Below are 20,562 nucleotides of genomic sequence, written 5' to 3' on the forward strand. Positions count from 1 at the left end.
TTAGTAACACTTTAATTGACCAAGCTGAAGTTAGAAGCTGACTGTCTACCATTCACAGCTGCACCAGATTTTGCACGCTCCAGATTTACTAAATCAACCCTTTAATGCTTCAAAGAAGGTGGGTGTGCAGTGTTTCATTTTCCTTTTAAGATTTTGTGTGTTGAAAAAGGAGATTCCCTGAAAAAAAAAAAAACAACACTCCTGCCGAATAATTTGAACTACTTTGTGGAGTACATGATGCAGATCCTGATCTCTGACAGATCATGTTATTCTTTTAATGGAATTTAGGACCAGGAATGTAACAACAGCAGTGTCAGATTCCACCATGCTGCACAAAGATTTTCTATCTCACTGGACCACAATCTAGGTGCTAGCAGACTGAGAGCGATCAACACTGAGTTTTGTTAACTACGCAGTTAACATGTTACACACCACACAGCTGCCACCAGATGTTTAATTGGAAACACCAACCACTCACTATATCTGTGATAGCAACTACGAGGATTCTTCCAAAATTTTCTGAACTTTTGTAAATATATATATATATAAAAATAAAAGTGTGGAAGATTTTGAAGACCCCCACATATGACTTTTAGTAAATATCTGTAATACACACTGTCACGACAGACAGGAATATTTCAGAGATTTCTGATTTAATAGTGCTCTTCAAGACAGGAGACAGGGATTTTTAAATTCTGTCTTAGTGCATTAGAGATCATCTTTTACAACTTTAAAACATAATTTAATAAGAAAAATGGTAGAACGGGTTAAACAAATTGTTTACACAAAAAAAAGAAGATACAATAATATAACAGAAAAACAAAAATGTATCAAGATTGAAAGTACTTAACAAAGTCCCAGGGATTTGAGTTTCAGCAAAGTTCACTTAATGGGCATAAATTGAATCAGAGTGTTGGCTGTCATAAAAAGACTCTTGGCTGATGTTGAGCTCTAGATAGCTGATGTAGCCAACTTTTGTGGTCTCCAAGGAGGGTAAATCTTTGTCCAGGGTGAGAATAAGAATGTATTCATCACATATTGGTGCAGCATGGTGTAATCTGTCACTGCTGTTCTCACACAGAGTTACAGGTGTTATCTGTACTGCCACCTTCCAGTGATATCTGGTATTGCAATAAATCCACCAAGTTATAATGGTTGTGTGCTTTTAGTTGGCCAAGCAATACAAATCATTTTGAGCCCATCTATTGTTTACAGAGCTCCTTTCATAGTCTGCAACATACCTTGCTAGTGCACAAGGGAAAAGACCTGTTCAATGAGGAGACTGAGGTTTTTTTGGGGGAAATCATGTTTAAAGAGTAATGCTTTGCTTTACCCTAATGTAACCTTAACCAGAAGCTTTCTTTAGTTTTAGGACCTTGGTCAGGTTTTTTATTGCTGTTGGGAAGATTTTCTCTCTCTAGGGGTAAAACTGACCTGAAAATGAACGAAAACATGGGACTTTAATTATGTAATAAAAATATGAAATTTTTTTTTTATTTAGTAGTCCTTTTATAGGTCATATTTAAAGTCCCATTTATTCGAGATTCGGTGATGTAGTCTATTTAGGGATGATGCCTTCTCTAGTGTAATTCAATGTTATACAACATTCCAGCTAGTCTTTTGTATTTTGTTTCTAATTTATTACTATTTTTGAAAAAAACAACTGTAGTGTCCATAAAAAAAAACATCTGTGGTGCCCATAGAAGCCAAGAAGTTCCCTCCTTTAAATTTCTTATCTACACATGGAAAGATTAATAGAAGATGTGGATCAGCTCCTAAGATATATTTATCACTGTTTACATTGGAATTTGTTTCTTGTCCCATCTGTATTTGTTTATTTCAGATGAGAAGGTTCATGATCAAGAGCTTCTACGTCTGCATGAAATAGATCATGTGAAAATAAAGCAGATGGAGGAGCAAAAGTGTCTGCTTTCAAGTGGATTTAAGGTAAAGTGCAATTGAGAAAATGTATATTAATTTGTAATGAAACTCAAAAACATCACAATCCCTCAAAATCATCCCACATTTACTGCTACCTAAAATAACTTAGTAAACCTTACAAAAGATCTCCATCTCACCTGTTCTGTGGATATTAACATAGTAAGTTAAGTACTAAGTAGGAGAGTATTTTTTTTTTTTTAGGATCACATGATCAGTCTCTGCAGCCCCAGTATTCCTTTGCCAATGATGAAAACCCTATTGCAGGGGATGTTGATGATTTGATCTCAGTATCTGCAAAGGTATCTGGGAAAAACAGTGAGTTGATTACATAAGGAGGGGGATGAAAGGCTTGTATCCAAAATGTTGCTTGCAAAGAAGATACATTTGTTTACAAAGAAGAAACATTTGAATGTTTATCAGTTTTCGAAACTCATAGCCGGGTACAGACTGAAACACAATTAAATAAGTTATATTAGTATATTATATATAATACATATTTGTATTTTGAAAAAGCATTAGCAGTTGTGAAGAATTACTGTTAAAACATCTGATTTTATTCATTGTTCGGTTATTAACAAAATTAAATTATACCTCTCTTGTTATAATCTGTTGATATTTGGTCAAGGTCAGATAAGTAAATTGCAATCCCTGTTTGTCCTAGTGATCATTGTCACAGTTCAATGCAAGAACAAATAAGCACACATAGGACAGAACACTCTCTGCTTGAAATCTTAGATCCCAATATAAGTACACAAAGGATTACTTGTCCTTGGACCTAAAATACAAGAGAGGAAGAATGTTAGAACATACAGGGGTTAGACAAAAAAAATGGAAACACTACATGATTTTCAAGTCTGAAAATGACGACATGTTTCATGTTGAAAAAGAAAGTGATGAAACATTCTTTTGCTTCCGCTGTGTGATGAGACACCTAGCTAACAGGTGGGAAGCCTCACTTGTGTCATTCACTGCGTGCGCTCATAGTAATATGGAGTCATGTCAGAGCTTACTGAGCTTCAAAGAGGGCAAATTGTTGGTGCCGCTTAGCTGGTGCCTCTGTGACTGAAGTTGCCCATGTATGTGCTGTGTTGCGGGGTACAGTATCAAAGGGTATGACGGCATATAAAGTTTCCAGGAAAACGTTATCTGATAAGCATAAATGCGGTCGACATGGTCAACTGACGGAAAGAGACAAAAGGACACTGTGCAGGATTGTGACCCGGAATAAGAAAACAACTGATGCTGACTGCAGAGCTCAATCTCAGCCCAAATCTAATCTAAACCTATACAATATAATATATAAAAAAGTGAGCACTCCTAGGTCAGCGGCTAAAGCACTAAAGGTAATCGCAGCAAACCTTATAAAGTGACCAAATAAATCAATAAAGTGCAGCGCTAAGATAAAAAAATGATACAATATTCTCCAAGATAGATATAAAAAGTGAAGGGGTAAATAGTTCATAGGTTGTAATTATGACGATCCACTTCTATAGCAGATTTCCAGGACAGGTATTGTAGCAGGAACCAATAATAGAATTGCGCACTCACCGAACGCGCATGGATAATGTGCATATAATCAATATCCACCAGGATCTCTATGGTAGGCGGAGTGGGTAAGCTTCCATCTATGGGTAGGTCATCCTGCCTTGGAAGGTATATGGTAAAGCTGCTAGGTCCAGAGGTCCCCTTAAGGTTGGATGGGTGCTCAGCCTGAATACAGGGCTCCCTCCCTCTGGTGGATGTGGATCACATTACGGGTATCCTGCGAGTTAATTAGCTCCAATAGGAGCCAAAAAACAGGTGCCCATAGTGTAGTATAGTTAAATTTTATTGAGTCAAAGTTAGTATAAAACACAGGGTAGTAAACAAAGCTATACTTTCTGTTATACAATGCAGAGTGTGCAGCAGTGATACTGATCCTTAGTTAAAATGGCCGCCGGGCTTCCTCGTGGCTCCAGGCGGATGTGACGACATGCAGCAGCTGTTGGTCTCCCCTCTGATGATGTGCTTTGGCACGAAAGGCCTTGGGGGGAACCAACAGAGCATGACGTCGCATCCGCCTGGAGCCACGAGGAAGCCCGGCAATCTACATTTAGTAACAAGATACACACCAACAGACAGTCCCATCAGGAGGGAGGGCTGCTGGAGACACCCCCCACCAAACCAATACACATAAACACATAAATCCCATAATAGTTTGCTCCCAAGCCAGACACACAATAGAACAATGGGATGCAACCACATAACATCAAACAATCAACCACCCCCACCCCAATATTAGGACAGATCACCCTGTACCCCTAACAGACACAGGGTGATTTACACATAAGAGGGATATGGGGAGCTGAGACAGGGGTCTCCCCACCTCTCCAAATTGAGCTGGGTTCCATGGGCCCCCCACCCAAAGTGACTCCCCTCACACACCAATATGTATTTTCAGCAAAAAATGGGCAAAATCTATTTAAACTTGTAAAATGTTTTAAGACATTGCAGTCTATAAAGTGAAGTGTTGTCTCACATTTCTCATATGAGATATATTATGTTTATATTGCTTACAAGGCTCATTACAATAACACAGTATTTTCCCTGTAGAGAAATATGTAACCTGTTTATATACTCAGCTGGCTTCTTACACAATGCTGTTACAGTGAAAATGAGATGAAAAATGCTTAGGCTTGCTGAAAATAACATTGAATAAGGTTTGATTAAAGAACTGTACTCAGACTAAACTTAAAGTGTACTCATCACTGTGTAAGAAGCCAGCTGAGTATATATGAGGGTTCCCAGTGCTGTTCTTCCAAAAATGTCAGTTGCTTAACTACATCTGAATGAATTAGTTTCTAAATAATAAAACCCCAGGTTATAAAAAATAAAAAATTATAATACTGAAAAAGTATCTTTTGCTGAATATTTGCCTTCAATTCACTGTTGTCCCCTGCAGAAAGTCCTTGATCTTCTTCTGGGTGGCTTTAATAATTACACATGAGGGAATTTGCAGCTCATTGGATCTTGTGGAAAGAATCAATGCCAGAATCCACAATTATGTGTACGATTTCCCCAAAGCCCCCAGCACCCCCGTTCACCTTCTCACCACATATGAACAGCTAATAATAGACCATAGACAAGGTGTTTTCCAATTAGTTTTCATTAAAGAAGTTTAGGTTTTAAAGTATTAAAGTACAAATACAGCACGTATGGTTAAATGTCAAGTACTGGTGCCATATCAAGCAATAACAAAACCAGCTCATCCTATTGTACAATACCTAAACGAAGTAGAAGTAGTAGTCCTCAGCCAAATGCACTGTAGAGGGAAGGATGTTAGCATGCAAAAGGTATAAAGAACAATGGTTAGGGATATCCAAATGCTATGAACAGTTGGAGATCATATTACCACAAGGCATACTGCAGATCTGCAATGCTTGTATTATTACAGAAAGGCAATGAAAACAGATATTATAAAACTGGGCAAAGTTCCCAGTTCTATAAAAGAGAGTCCCGTGCTACCATATGCAGTCCAGCCTAGGAAGGGCTCTAGAGCCTGCACTGAAGCATCCATAGAAAATTAGTAGGGAAACTGAAAAGGAGAACAGAAAAAAAAAAATCAGGAAGAAAGAGGAAAAGTGAGAGGGGGGTCTCCATGTCTCAGACATCCAACGCCAAGCGATCGGAGATATCTAATCCAGGGATTCCAGACTTTTTCAAACCTAAGTTGTTCTGGAAGATACTAGCCAATTGTTCAAAAATCATAATCCAAGGTATTTAGTATTTGACTGGCACAAGGTTAATTTATTTCTGCTGCTAAAAAGATTTTAAAAAATGTGAGGGTTTGGAGATGTATGGGGTTCACGCCCGATAGGTCAGTAAACTATGCTGTCTTAACATTTTTGGGAACATTTACCTCAGTCACTGAGTAGAGAAGATTAAATATCCTAGTCCAGAATTGTTGGGCCTTCGTGCAGGACCACCAGACATGGAGCATATTACCTTCCTGTCCACACCCCCTGAAACAGAGGGGCTAGACATCAGGGTAGATTTTTGCCAGTCATGCCCAGACAAGATACCAGTGGGACAACATTTTATAGTTTGCCTCCACCAGAGAAGTATTGAGAATTCCCATTGGGACCATACATCCTCCTCTATAACTTTACCCAGAGTAGATTTTAGCCAGCGTGATGGGACAAGATACCAACAGGACAACACTTTATATTTTGCCTCCACCAGGAAAGTATTGAGAATTCCTCTGTGCACCATGGTTGACCATTGGGACCATATGTCCTCCTCTATAACCTCACCCAGGTCTGACTCCTAGGCTATTTGGTAGGAAAGTTTGGAACCTCGGTCTGCAAACAAAGTGTACAACTCCAAGACGCTTTTGGTTGTCCCCAGACCATGCACACACCTCATTTTCATAGAAGATCCTTTGTTGAGACATCCACCTGGTCCCAATTCAGCGTTTGTAATTAGAGGGTCCTAGACGAGTTCTTACACCCCTTTAGGGCATTGGTTGCCTTTATTAATTATACATAATGCATAATATTAATTATAATATAATACATAATATTATATTATAATATTCTGCTGTAAAGCAGTTGATTTAGTATTCAACGGACTTCCCATTAAAGTAAACAAAAGCAACCAGTACCTGTATGGGGCTGCAGCAGCCGCCTGGTAGGAAGGTAAGCTTTGATTTGTGGTGTCATAGTTACAATTTGCTTATGATATAAAGGAATTATGGGGAGTTTTACATACAGTATAATTTCATTTCAACTTCAAATTGCAAATGTCTGTGTCTAAATTATTTTAGGGAATTTGCAAAATTAGAGTGCTTTATTGTACTGTGAAAAATAACAGAAATGTTTCATCTTTCTAGAATGATATCTTAGAATATGGAGTGGAACCAGAGACATTTGGAGGTGTTCGTCTGCATCTGGACATTGGACAGATTGATAGAGCAGTCAGTAACAATAGGAAGAACAATACAACCCACTCAAGATTAACACTTTCTCCTTTAAGCCCTGATTTAGACAGGTAATTCAATGGTGAACAATTCTTACTTTTCTTAAAGTGTTACTAAACCCAGGACCCTGCATTCACTATATCTGGTCTCCCACAGTACACAGAACATGCTAAATACCTTTTCTCATCAGCAGTTAGCGCAGTCTTGTGACTTCTATCAGTGTCCAGCTGAGCACTGGTTAAAGCTTGTAGGAGGATTTTTCATTCTCCTCTCACTGTCCTATGAGATTTTATGACCCCTGACCCTCTGTCTGTACAGTGCTGGTTGGCCCTGTGCTGATCACATGCACCCTCCCAAGAAAAAGAAAAAACTCTGTAGCAATATACACCAAACTGAGCATGTACAGAGTGTCCCTGAGGCTCTGTTCTATCCGTAGATGGATTGGGGACTGTAGAAAAAGGGGAGGATTAAAGAAGACAGGATCAAACATCCTTTTTACACAGTGCAGAGGATTAAAATGTTAGGTTCCACAGTGAGTATATCAAGCATGCTTTACTGCATATACAGACTGATTTTACTGTTGTGGGTTTAGTAACACTTTAATTGTAATGCAGAGCTGTGTTGCAATATAATAGACCTTTCTCAGACACACTGCATGTTTCTTTCTCGTACATCACAGGACACAGAGCAGGCCATAATAATGACTATGTGGTTATATTCCACCTATAGGTGAATGGACACTGGCCGACCAATCAAACAGGAAGTCCTCCCCCATATAACCCCTCCTACACAGGAAGTACTCAGTTTTTTCGGCAGTGTCTGTAAGGTGGATGTTCACTGAACATGTGCTACATATGCTCTGTGAAGCTTACTGGAATGTCTGTAAAGATTTTACTGAGTGTCAAGAGCCTCAAGCAGATCAATTCAAAAACCTGTTAGCCAAAATGGATGGTACCCGACCCCTTTCACAGGGGTCCCCTAAGACCATCAGAAAACACATATTTCCAATGTGTAAAGAGCAACTACTGTGTAGAAAGCAGCTGCTGTGTTGAAAGCAGCTTCTCTGTTAAAAGCAGCTACTGTGTTGAAAGCAGCAGTATTGGAGGTAAAACGACACTCATGAATTATAATTACTGGGTAAATAATTTTATGGTTGGGGGTCACCACAACATGAGGAACTGTATTAAAGGGTCACGGCGTTAGGAAGGTTGAGAACCACTGTTCTAAGGGCACCTGAATACTCCCCTGATGTATAGTGATGTCAAAACATTATAGTAACTGTGAGCCTTCCCTCTGCCTCCCCAACCAATTTCTGGCTGTTTTTAAAAGTTTCAGATGTTGCCTGATCCGTTTGTGCTCCTTGACACTGTCCCAGCAGGAAATGTACGGATCTTTCCCAATTTCTGCTAGTCACAAGGTATCTGCAAGTCAGGAGACAAACATTCACAGTGTCCTTTCAGCTGTAAATTTTACCTTCTACTTTTATATTTTTTCTATAAACATGTCAGAAATAAAAGAAATGTCAGCCGTGTGCACTAGTATGATTTAAGAGCTCAAAGACGTTATGGGTAAAAAATACAGGCCCATGCCCCCTTGTTGAGAAAAACCTAAAAAAACTGCTATATGCTATCTGAATATATAGTATGTTGGTCTTTGACATTGCAGTCATTTTGGTGTCACCCTGAAACTCTGTACATACTGTTGTATTACCATGGGGTCACATTTCAAGCAACACCCAACCACATATACATGTAAGGGTGCATATTCTAGCGCTATACAGTAATTATATAACAATAGATCTACAATACATGTTATGTAAATCTATTTTTTCCAGTGGCTACAGAACTTGCAAATCCACTCCAGGATTAATACCAGCAAGACAGAATTCTTCTTTAAGCCTTCTGACACCATTTCACCATCTCAGGGCACCAACACAGGCTGACAGTACTGAGGTGAGTTGTGTACCCTTATGTGAAAGGACCTTGAGAAAAACAAAAGTAATGTATCGGCACAGTCCTACTTCAGTACCTGTGCCATAGCTCCCATCGCCATGCCATGATTATACCGTCTCCCCAAAAATAAGACACTGTCTTATATTTTTTTTGGCTAAAAAAAACACACTAGGTCTTATTTTCGGGGTAGGTCTTATTTTTTTAATGTTCAGGTGTGGACAGGGGGTGCAGAGGTGAGCTGCAGGCAGTTGTGGATGAGGGTTACTATAGAGGGAGCCGGCTGATGACAGTTGTGAGGTGCAGTCAGGTGTTGCAGAGCTGAATTGACCGGTGAGTTTCAGACAGGGTGCAGAGATGAGCCACAGGCAGGGGTGAGTTGCGGACAGGTGATGCAGAGATGAGCTGTGGCTGGGGGTGTAGAGGCAAGCTGTGGCCAAGGGGTGCAGAGCTGAGCTGTGGCTGGGGGGTGCAGAGGTGGGTTGCAACCAGGGGCAGACTGACAACTCATGGGGCCCCCTAGGGGATCATGGGGCCCCTGTGTCCTTGCCCACACTCAAAAAAGCCTATAAAAAAGGTACCAGGGGCATTTCTTGGGGCTCCCTACTGACCTCGGGCAGTGCCCGAGTGCTCGAATGGTCAGTCCGCCCCTGGTTGCAACTCAGCTCACCCAGCCGTAGCTCACCTATGCACCCTGTCTGCAACTCACCTGTCAATTTACCTTTGCAACACCTGACTGCAGCTCACCTTTGTACATCCCCCTCCCCCTCTACTGTCCTCATAGGGTTAGCTAGCTTTGCAAAACGAAGCTGTCAGCAGCCAGCCCCTCTCTATAGTAATTCCCATTTTGAGTCCTATCTTCCCACATGGTGCACCAAGCGCACTCACTCACCGCTCTGCCTCTTCCCCACTGGCCGGTGATCACCTCTGGGGCATTGGTTTCCATGCATTAGGCTGCAGGACTAGATTCTCCGCACCATCCCTAAACGCACTGCACACTGCGCCCGCAGATATCTGTTCCTTGGGTGCTGTCACTTGCAAACACAAAAGCCGCACTTCTGTATTTATAAGAGACAGTAGATATTGGTGTGCACAGGCCAGTGCCGGAGGTGGCGGAGCAGAGTTCCGCCACGTTCCAGCTGCAAAAAAAAGCCCTGATCACAACTAGGTCTTTTCAGAGTAGATCTTATACTTTAGCAATTCCCAAAAATAGTACTAGGTCTTATTTTCGGGGAAACAGGGTACTACTTTAAGACCAACTCATCTATTTTTTCTCTGTAGGTTGTAGAACTGTACTATTGTGATTTCTATATATAAGCAGTGAAGCTTAAAATAGTGCATTGTGAATGTCCTTTTTAAAGTTAAAAAGACATAAGACAGTTCTCTAGAAAATGGATGGAAGCTGAATGATTAATGTGTGCCTAGGGTAGGAAAATTGCAATCAACTGAAAAGCTCTGCTATTGTACAGTTCTGAAATGTCTCTGGAGTCAGGTGACAATTTACATCGATTAATGTACTGCAATGAAAACCTTTCCTTGCTATCTGAAGTCCTGTAAGGACAATGGTATAGTTAATCTATCAGTGTTTATAAATTCAAAGAATTTTGAGAGAAGTGTGTATCTACTTTAAATTTGGAGTTTTAAATGTTTAGAATTTCTAAAGCCAAGATCATTATTTTTTTTAGGGTTTGAAAATTATCTGTCTATTTTTTATGCCCTCCAGATTTAAAGTGGGTTTAAAGATACAGGTTTTTTTTTACCTTAATGCATTCTATGAATTAAAGTGATTCTCTTTTCTCATTGGTTCACTTACTGTGATTGACAGCAGTGGGAACCATTGGCCAACCAATGAGAAGAGGGAGTCCTGGGTTAGCGGCTGGATCGAGAGGGGGCTTAGGTGAGTATTACGGGGAGCTGGAGGGGATGCTACACACAAAAGGTTTTTACCTTCATCTATAGAATGCATGAAGGTAAAAACATTCAGCCTTTACAACCACTTTAAGGAAAAAACCTTTAGCATGCTGCTCGCCGGCACTCCCTCCCTAACTACTTACCTAAGCCTGATCTCGATCCAGTGCTGTACACAAGAGAAGCAGTTCTCTCGGCTCTCTCTCTCCCCCCTCACTGGACAGAGAGGCAGTAGTAGGAGCCAATCACAGCCAGTGAGGAAAGAGCTGGAGGTGGGTCCAAACCACGCTCTGTATATAAATAGACACACAGAGCCGGCTTGGGAGTGAGCATGCACGAATGCCTCCAGAGCAGGCACTCAGATGGCAGGAGGAGCCAGGTGTGTCGGTGGGGACCCCAGAAAAGGAGGAACTGAGCTGCTGTATGCAAAACCATTGCACAGAGCAGGTAAGTATAACATTTTTGTTTTAAAAAAAACTGCATTTAGAGTCACTTTAACATGGAAGAAGACAATGTACTTTGTAAAAAAGGGGTCATTTAGTTGTAGATTATTAATATCTATACCCCATTTCATTAGAGAATATTGCAATACATGTATCGCCACATTCCTAGCAACCCCTGACATCACTGGAACATTCACTTACATGGCCAGGAATCCCCTACCACGTAAGCGAAGGGGTGGGGATAGCAGTGACCTGTTCAAGTATGGCCACTGATATTGGTGTCACCACTATTCCTGCCCCTTCCCTTATATAGGTGATGACAGTTTAAGTCAGTGGGTGGTGGGCATCGTGATTGGCAATAGATTTACAATTGGGAGTTTTTGGTGGATTTTTTTTTTTTTGTGTATGGTTCCCAGGGGCTGGGAACAGAGAGGAGACCATTTACTCATTTTTGGAAGCAGGCAAAGTAATCTTCCATGCTGTGGCTACAACAGATTGATATAGCTGGTGCTTAATTTGTCAAGAGTCTTGGCCTCTGCCTGCTCCCAAAAGTGAGTAAATAGGTCCCTCTCTGCACCTGGCCCCTGCTACTGAACTGATGGGGCCCCAAGAACATTTATTTAATTGCTGGGAGCCACAGCCATGGTCTATGGCATTACTATAAATGCACTCAAAGATATTTAAAGAGTCTTCTTTCTGCCCCTGGGTTCAGTACTGAAATGATGAGGCCTGGTAAAGCAGGGCTATCTCTACCCCTTATCTGCACCCTGCATAAGTATATAGGAAAGACTGACAACACTTTAAAGGCTCAAAAGCTTGGGATTTACAGTGAAAAAGAGCCAATGTTTTGGGAGTTTTGAAGTGTTCTTTTGTAAGTCCAGAAACATTGCTCCCTAACATTTTTTCTTCTCAATATTTGATTTGAATGCCGTATTTTGTATATGCCAATATTTTTATGGCACAAGGGGTAGAGAATGAGGGGTAGATATGCTCTATTTTAGCAAATCAACTGATAAGTAAGTTGGTTTGTTCCTAGTTCTAGAGTACAAAGACTTTTTATTTAAACAGCCCTAGATAAATGTGCATATTTGCCTTGACTAATAGACTCATTTTTGAAATAGATTATTATAATTGATCCTCCTAAAGAAGAAACACCAACCAGACTTCACTCCCATCCCCTGGATGATAGTCAGAGACACTCACTATCAGTCTTTCAGCTAAGCCCAGATGTTTTGGAAGAGATAGTGGCTGGTACAAGGAGCATTTCTTTGGTTGCTGCCAAAAGACGTTCAAGAGTTAATGAAACGGAATCTCCATACATCATAAAAGAAAGAAGTGCCCTTTCCTCACTTCCAGTGTTACAGGGCAATGCTGTGGGACTATCTGTAACTCATTCCCCTGTAAGGAAGGCAGTGAGCACTGGAAACCTGCCAAGTTTAGTTCTCAGGAAAGATGAGGCCACCAATGGGACAACATCAGCCAGTTTAAAGGACAAGCTCCAGAAAATGTCTTATTGGGACAGAAAGTCACACTCATTTGAAGTTCCTACCTCTCAGGTAACTACTTTGATGTTCAAAAAGATTTGTGCGGATTATCCTCAGTTACTTATGCCATGCACAAAGGATTCCCCACTTATTAGCCTCTATATAAGGTAGGCTACTAATATTCAGCTTCTGAAAATTGGTATAGGAGTTTTTTGCACATGAGATTTAACCAATTCAATACCTGGCAATTTTACACCTTCCTGCCCAGGCCATTTTTCATGTTTCAGCGCTCTCACACTTTGAATGACAATTGCGCAGTCATACAAAATTCTACCCAAACTAAAATGTTATAATTTTCTTCACACAACTAGAGCTTTCTTTTGGTGGTATTTAATCACCGCTGAGGTTTTTATTTTTTGCTAAATTAACAAAAAAAGACCAAAAGTTTTGAAAAAAAACACGTTTTTCTTTGTTTCTGTTATAAAAGTTTACAAATAAATAATTGTTCTTCATAAATTTAGGCCAAGATGTATTCTGCTACATGTCTTTGGTGAAAATAACCCAAATTAGAATGTATTATTTAGTTTGTAGGAAGGTTATAGAGTTCACAAACTATGGGATATATCTGAATATTGATCAATCCTGAAGTACTGACAGCCAATCTAATTTCTTGAGGTCCAAGAATGTCAGAACAGTACAGATATCCCCCAAATGACCCCTTTTTGCAGAGTAGACAGTCCGACGTACTTCATAAGAGGAATGGCAAGTTTTTTGAAGTTGTATTTTTTTGTCATAATTTTTCGGAAAATGGAAAAATTAAAAAAATTATTTTCACAATTTTTTTTTTTACATACTGTCACCAGTGCAGTACAGCGTCATCATATAACTGGCATGGTGGCAAACAGGGACACTGACTGGTGACAGTATGAAAAAAAAATATATATATTTTATTTTTTTTAATTTTTTTGTTATTTTTAATTTTTTATTAAATTTTTTTTATTTTTTTTAAGATTTTTTTTTAAGATTTTACTATGACCAAAGTAGTACAATGTTACCATAGTAACATTGTACTACTTTGGGGAAGTGATCAGTATTTTTTTTTTTTTACACAATTTGCTTATAGCAAAGAATTACTTTGCTATAAGCAAACATTTACCTGAATGACATCGATTCATTCAGGTTTTTTTTTTTTTTTGTGCTTAGCTGTGATTTGGCCACAGCTAATCACATGACATGTGCATGTGATTACCTGTAACCATTCACAGCTAGACACTAGTATACAATGGATGGCATGAATGAAGCCATCCATTGTATACAACTGTCATGTGACCTGCTGTGATTGGTCACAGCAGGTCACATGGTACCAGCAACAGGGGCCGGCACTCAGATCTGTCATCGGCCGTGTCTGAGGTACACGGCCGGTGACAGATCGCGCCGCTGCGCGGCTCTGCAACCGTGCGAACTGCGCATGTGCAGGAGGATGCCAAATGGCGCACACCCCGGAAAGCTAATGCATTTTTGCAGCCGCCAAACGGCTATAGGCCGGGCGGCAAATGTTTAAAAACAGCGGATTTGGCACCGACTAGTGCCTTCAGTGTTCTGAAGTAGCAATTAGTCCAAATGCACACTGGACATTTTTACAGCGGCTGTTTTTGGCTTTTGACATTTTTTTTCTACAGCCAGTAAACTCCCCAGCATGTTATCCTATGTGTCCATGCACACATAGACTGTAATCAGCATTTTTTGGCAGGGGCGTTTTTTGGCTGGAAAAAAAACCCAGAACTAGTGGGTTTCTAGAGGAGTTTTTGGTAAAGAAAAAAAAAAAAACGCCACTAAACGCTAAAATGCGAGTTTTTATCTCTGTCTCCTTGTCAGAGTAATTTTAAGCCCGACAAAAGAGTTTTTTTTTCATTTGCTGAAATGTAAATTAAATGTACTGTGTTTGGAACAGTGATAAAGGTAAAGGCTGGGGCATGTGGGTTGATATGGGAACTGCAAAGACTTTGCTAGAGAAGTTGGATATAAAAGTAATGAAATGTTCATATTACAAAATGCAGCCTTTTTAGGTGGGAGTAATGGAAGAAATTGGGGTCATTGAAGAGACTGTGGCAATTTGGGTAGCTTCCCCTTTGTCCATGCGGCTTCATACAACCTTGATGGCAGTTGTGGTGATATTTTTACCACTGGATAGCATCTAGCGATACCAAATACTCAGAAAATGGAAAGTGCATGTACAGGGTTGCATTGCTTGATTAAGCTGTGTATTGGTAAAATATCAAAATGTGCCCTTTAAACTTTCTTTCAGCTTTGTAAAGCAGAGCAGCGCAACTCTCATAGAGTAAGCCTTGCTAAACTTCTGCATCCCAAATCACCACATACTACAAGTCATGGGAAATCTGCAGCCAGCACATCTAAATTAAAGACTAACTATAAGACATTTGTCAGGCCGAAACAGAAAAGGAATAATGCTGGCACTATGACATCACGGAGTCAGCCAAAGCTGGACAGTGCTAAAAAATCAGGTATGTACTCCTTGTTTCAGGGAAGTTACAGACATGAATGTAAAGGCTGGTTTGGTGGGTCACTTTGCAAAGTTTTCTAATGCTATAATGCCAAAATTAGTTTCTTTTTAAATACAGCAAGGAATGGTTTTATTTAGCTGTCTATATCCTGTTTGGGAGATTCCCCTTAATTTCCTGGCTCACAAACACAACAGAAAATGAGAGACAACCCCTTCTGACAGCTTCTCCCAGAACAGGTGCCACCATTGGAAGATTTCCTCTCTCTCTTCCTGTTCCTATGACAGATGTTGAGTTTCTCATTGCTTTTTGTAACAAAAATGCTTGGCACTTTTTTTGTGTGGCTATGATAACTCTAGTGCAGTGGTTCTCAACCTGTGGGTCGCGACCCCTTTGGGGGTCAAACGATCCTTTCACAGGGGTCCCCTAAGACCATCAGAAAACACATATTTCCGATGTGTAAATAGCAGCTACTGTGTAGAAAGCAGCTGCTGTGTTGAAAGCAGCTACTCTGTTAAAAGCAGCTACTGTGTTGAAAGCAGCAGTACTGGAGGTAAAACGACACTCATGAATTATAATTACTGGGTAAATAATTTTATGGTTGGGGGTCACCACAACATGAGGAACTGTATTAAAGGGTCACGGCATTAGGAAGGTTGAGAACCACTGCTCTAGTGCAATATGGAAAATATTTACATTTTGGAATGAATGTATATTCTCCCAATAGAGATTTAGGCCCCTTTCAGATGGGGTAGACCCGCCACCGGATCCATTTGTTCAGCGGGGGATCTCTCCTTTAATCCCCATTTATCAAGCAGATGACAGGTCTGTGACCACTGCGCTGCTGCAGAGCGGACACAGACACAGCCTGCTTTTTCATATGGGGCAGTTGGATGGAAACAGACCGCCTGTTCGTTTCCACCCGACTGTCATCCGATCCGACGGATAGATGGGGAACGGATCCCCATTTGTCTGTTTTTGGCATACAGGATCAGATTGGATGCTGGCGGTTGTGCCAGTCCATAGAGGTCTATTGATGGTCCTATAGAGTCCACCTGAAAAACTGACAGGCGGACCCGATCAGACCAGCAGTGTGAAAGGGGCCGTCAAGTCCAAAAATGTGTCAAACAAAACGGGTAACAAATGCCATTTAGAGTGCTGATTATTTTGGTGCCCTAGCATACAATATAAAGTTAAAATCCAAAAATTATATTTTTATTATACAGTATGTCAATACAAGTAATCCATTGAGATGATAATTTATGAATTATGTATTAGAAGAACAGAAGCTATCTGATAGCTCAGAGTGAAACAAAAATACAGTTGCATTTTTGGTGAATGTGCCTTTGGGTCTATTACATCAGTCAACACAAAAGTTTCCATTACAATTCTAGGAATACTATGGTTACTTTCCTTTCCTTTGTATCTGGAAAGAAATAATAAAAAAAACTGCAGCCAAGCTGACACCTATATAGGTTTAATATGGGGAGCATAAGGGATTACTCATGAAAGTTTAATTCATAAGGATTAGGAAACAGATTGCACAAGCTGTATATATACCTGGAAGCATTAATTATGGCATATGGTAAATCAGGCATATGAACTGTTTCAAAAACGTGTCATGGGACCAGATAAAAGTTAGTTAAAGTATAATTAAATTTAGATCAGCTGGATTAGAAGTGCTAATAAGGGGGCTTTTAGATTAGTCGGCCCCTTTACCAGAAACGAGTAAGGGCACAGCAATCATATTGACAATGTGCTTTGTCTGTGATAGAGAAAGCATGGAGAATGCTACTGACAAACTGAAAAGGGAGAGACTAGTGTTGGGTTTGTAGGCAGAGTTTTATTATTGTGACAGAGTATGTGACAGGACAATTTACAAGCAACAGATTGTGGGAGACAGAGGCAGAGCATTGTCACCCCATAACATAAATTGGCCACACAAAGACCTGTTATTTTCATAAAGCTATCAATTAAAGGCTAAGTTCACCTTTTGAAAAAAACAATAAATGAAGTTTTTTGCAAGTAAAAAATATGTGCGTTTATTATTTTTTTCTAAGGAGCCTGCAGAGCATCAGTATATCATGGGTCAGGGGCGGACTGACCATTTGAGCACTCGGGCACTGCCCGAGGGCCCGGGGTCATTAGGGGGCCCCATGAGATGCCCCTGGTACCTTTCATTGGCTATTTCAGAGGCTTTTTTGGGCGTGGGCGAAGACACAGGGGCCCCATGATCCCCTATTGCCCGAGGGCCCCATGAGTTGTCAGTCCACCCCTGTCGTGGGTGCAATCTCAGGTTCCCGCAGACTCTCAGAATAGTTGTCTGCCTGTACCTTGTATTGAGGAGCAAGTGCATCCTCAGTGGGCAATAAGAGAAACATAATTGGACAGGGGAGATTTCCACCCATGATTAATCTCCAGTGATCATCTGTCCTTAGGACTGCAATAAAGAAAAAGTGATGCAGGTTCCTACCCCTCCCCATGCTATGACAAATGGAAGAAGTTCTGAAATATTGGCCCAGCAACCGCCCACAACTGCAAAGAAAAATGAACACCTTTCTAGTTTCTCTGGGAGAGAAAGAGCCAATAAACATATAAGGGAAGTTGGGCATGTAGGCACAATTGGACAACTGGAGGCATATCTATCAAATGGCCATGCCAGAAACATGAATACTTAGCTCACACAAATGTGCAAATTCGGTTGACTGGTAAGGAAACAGCGAGCTGGATTAGCTTGGTGGGGTGGGGTTACTCTATATGGTTTGCTTATCTGCAAAATTAATCTTCTACACCCCAAAAGCTGTCAGCTAGAAGGGGGATGAGGTGTTTGCTGCTGCCATAGACATGAAACGGTCACCCAGTCTGGCTGATAGTAGCTGAATCCTTCTCATGCATATGTCAGACTCTACATTCTAAATTACAAATGGTAAACAATGGTCATTTTTTCTCAACAGGCGAGTAACAGATTGAAAAGTTAAGAACAACATCACATGATTCTCTACCTGTTTATTATTTACAAACATGGCTGTGGGGAATGTGTTATCTCAGGAGGTTGGTAGACCTCTCGGGGGTCATGTAAATCAGTACACACTTTTCCACAAGCAGCATTTGTAACCTGGAAATAAAGAAATAAAGAAGATTTCACAAAAAATCAATGCAATCTGGCCAAAAAGAAATTCCAATTAAAACAAAGTGTGTAAAAGATAAATTGATGTGCCTGCATGAGTTTCCTCTGGGTGAAACAGACTCCAAAGACATGCTGGTAGGCTAATTGGCTCCTGTCTAAATTGGCCCTAGTATGTGTATGTATGAATGTGAGTTAAGGACCTTAGATTGTACTCCCCTTGAGGGTTAGGGATTGATGTGAATGTACAATATATATGTAAAGCTCTGCATAAATTGACGGCACTGTATAAGTACCTGAAATAAATAAATAAATTGATGAATCAGTAAAGTTCATACAAACATATCTGTAAAAGTTGGTAACTAACATGTTTGAGGGTTTTGACAATTTCCCCTCTTTAGGGCTTGTGATAGCTTGTGCAGAACTATGTGTGTCAGCTTATTTATGACTATTCTCTGTTAAAAGAAATTGAGGTGCATCAGCAAGACCTGAAGAACCCCAAAATGTGTTGGCTACATACTTTTAAGAAATATAAATTGTTGGAACTTGACTGATTCACCTTTTTGGTGCTCCACTTCTTTCCACACATTCACCCAAGGTCTCTCAGTGCAGAAAATATATCTGTGGTCAGGCAGCAGTATTTTAAAATATTTTTAGGTACTTCAGAAAAACAAAAAAAAAACCCTTAATAATATTGAACAAATTCAGTGCTAGCAATTAATTATCTCAATCATCCAAAAAAGCAATGCAATATTACATGCATACTAATGTACTACATAGAATACAAATAAATTAAAATGAATTCTATGCCACCTCTTGTGCTTATACCAATAGCACTACATGCATAGCCACCACCAGGTGTGCACTTACCTCCATTTTTTGACCTCACAATGTATGTTTGGTGAGCAAACACTGTTGTTCCTTGAAATGGACCCAGAGAGATTCCTCAAACTAGCAATGTTAATCTCAGCTCAGTGATCAGCTCCTCCTTTATATCCACTCCATCACATGTAAACAGAATACACTATAATAGTGCTTTATCCTTTAAAAAAATTGTATCACCTCCAAAAACATGTTAAAATGCAATCACATTAAAAAGGTGCCAGATCGCACCAGATGTATACAAATTTGTGGCCTAAATTTAGCAATCATGTGCAATATCACATGTAAATGCTGACAGTTACCACACTACTAAATGTAAAAAGAACATGCAGCGCTAATAGAGTTCAATCATACATGCATATAAATAGGTGGTGCATAGTAAAATGGTATTGTGAACACCAATAGATGATAAACTGTCTAAACGTTCACAGGTTGTAATAACGATAAATAAATATCTCCAACGAGAGTGTTCTTATGGTGCATAGTGCAAAATTTCAAGGTAAGGTGGTGAAAAAATTGGTGACTTCCATGACCATATTCATCCCACAGAGATGAGTGTAGATTGCACTAACCAGAAAGCGCAATGGTAATGCGCATTTGAGTGTTAACCAACTCCTGGTCATCCGCCTACTGAAACTGGATCACTGGGAGGGTCATCAGGCTTGTGTCAGCTGGGCAAAGTATCACAACCTTAGGGTCTCCAGGTGTCAGGGGGTGTGCACTCGTCTCACCAGCAGGGGGAGTTTAACCATTCCTGATGTGGCCACCAGATAATCCCAACAAGCCTTGAAGAGGGGGGGGGGGCTCGGAAGTAACAAGCCAGAGCAACAAAAAGATCTAATAGTGTAGTACTTTATTATCCACATGGGTAAATTGAACAAAGCAATAGAATATACTACTCACATGCAGTAGTAAGCAGCTGCTGACAAGGAATTCAAAAATGGACGCCGGCCGTCCACAGGGGCCGTGCGGTGTGACGTCACAGGGTATGAGGCAAGTGTGAGGCAAGTGTGAGGCAACTCTCTAACGCGTTTCGTGCGCTTGCACGTTTTTACCACACTACTGTCTCTGAACAAACGTTGTGATGTCAGCCAAGGTCCCGCCCCGCGTTTCATCACCGCACATGTGACTTCCTCAGGGGGGAAAAAACCCTCTTCTGCAAACCATTAAGATATCAGAACTACATTTATATCCAGCTCCACTCACAATCATGCTGTTCTAAAAACAGCTGTGAATGGACAGAACATTATAATTACAAGTTTGTTTTCAAGAGGACTCTAATTTTAATATTTTTATCACAAAAAAATTTATTTCAAGCTATGTATATGTTACTACACAGAAACCTTCCGTGGTAT

The 20,562-nt window shown here is 40.3% G+C and overlaps 1 protein-coding gene across 1 annotated transcript in view; it reads left to right on the plus strand.

The window, feature by feature from the left end:
* LOC149473057 (kinesin-like protein KIF19) overlaps positions 1-20,562 on the plus strand; it is a 96,405-nt gene that overhangs the window by 64,329 nt on the left and 11,514 nt on the right. Inside the window, exons 14-18 of the mRNA XM_089683563.1 lie at positions 1,844-1,947; positions 6,812-6,969; positions 8,733-8,850; positions 12,320-12,754; positions 14,988-15,204. Coding sequence (XP_089539689.1) covers positions 1,844-1,947; positions 6,812-6,969; positions 8,733-8,850; positions 12,320-12,754; positions 14,988-15,204 — 1,032 coding nt within the window. The remainder of the gene's footprint in view (positions 1-1,843; positions 1,948-6,811; positions 6,970-8,732; positions 8,851-12,319; positions 12,755-14,987; positions 15,205-20,562) is intronic.

Source organism: Staurois parvus, unplaced genomic scaffold, assembly GCF_062004578.1.
Source record: "Staurois parvus isolate SC_StPar_1 unplaced genomic scaffold, SC_StPar_1.0 ptg000018l, whole genome shotgun sequence".
NCBI lineage: Eukaryota > Metazoa > Chordata > Amphibia > Anura > Ranidae > Staurois > Staurois parvus.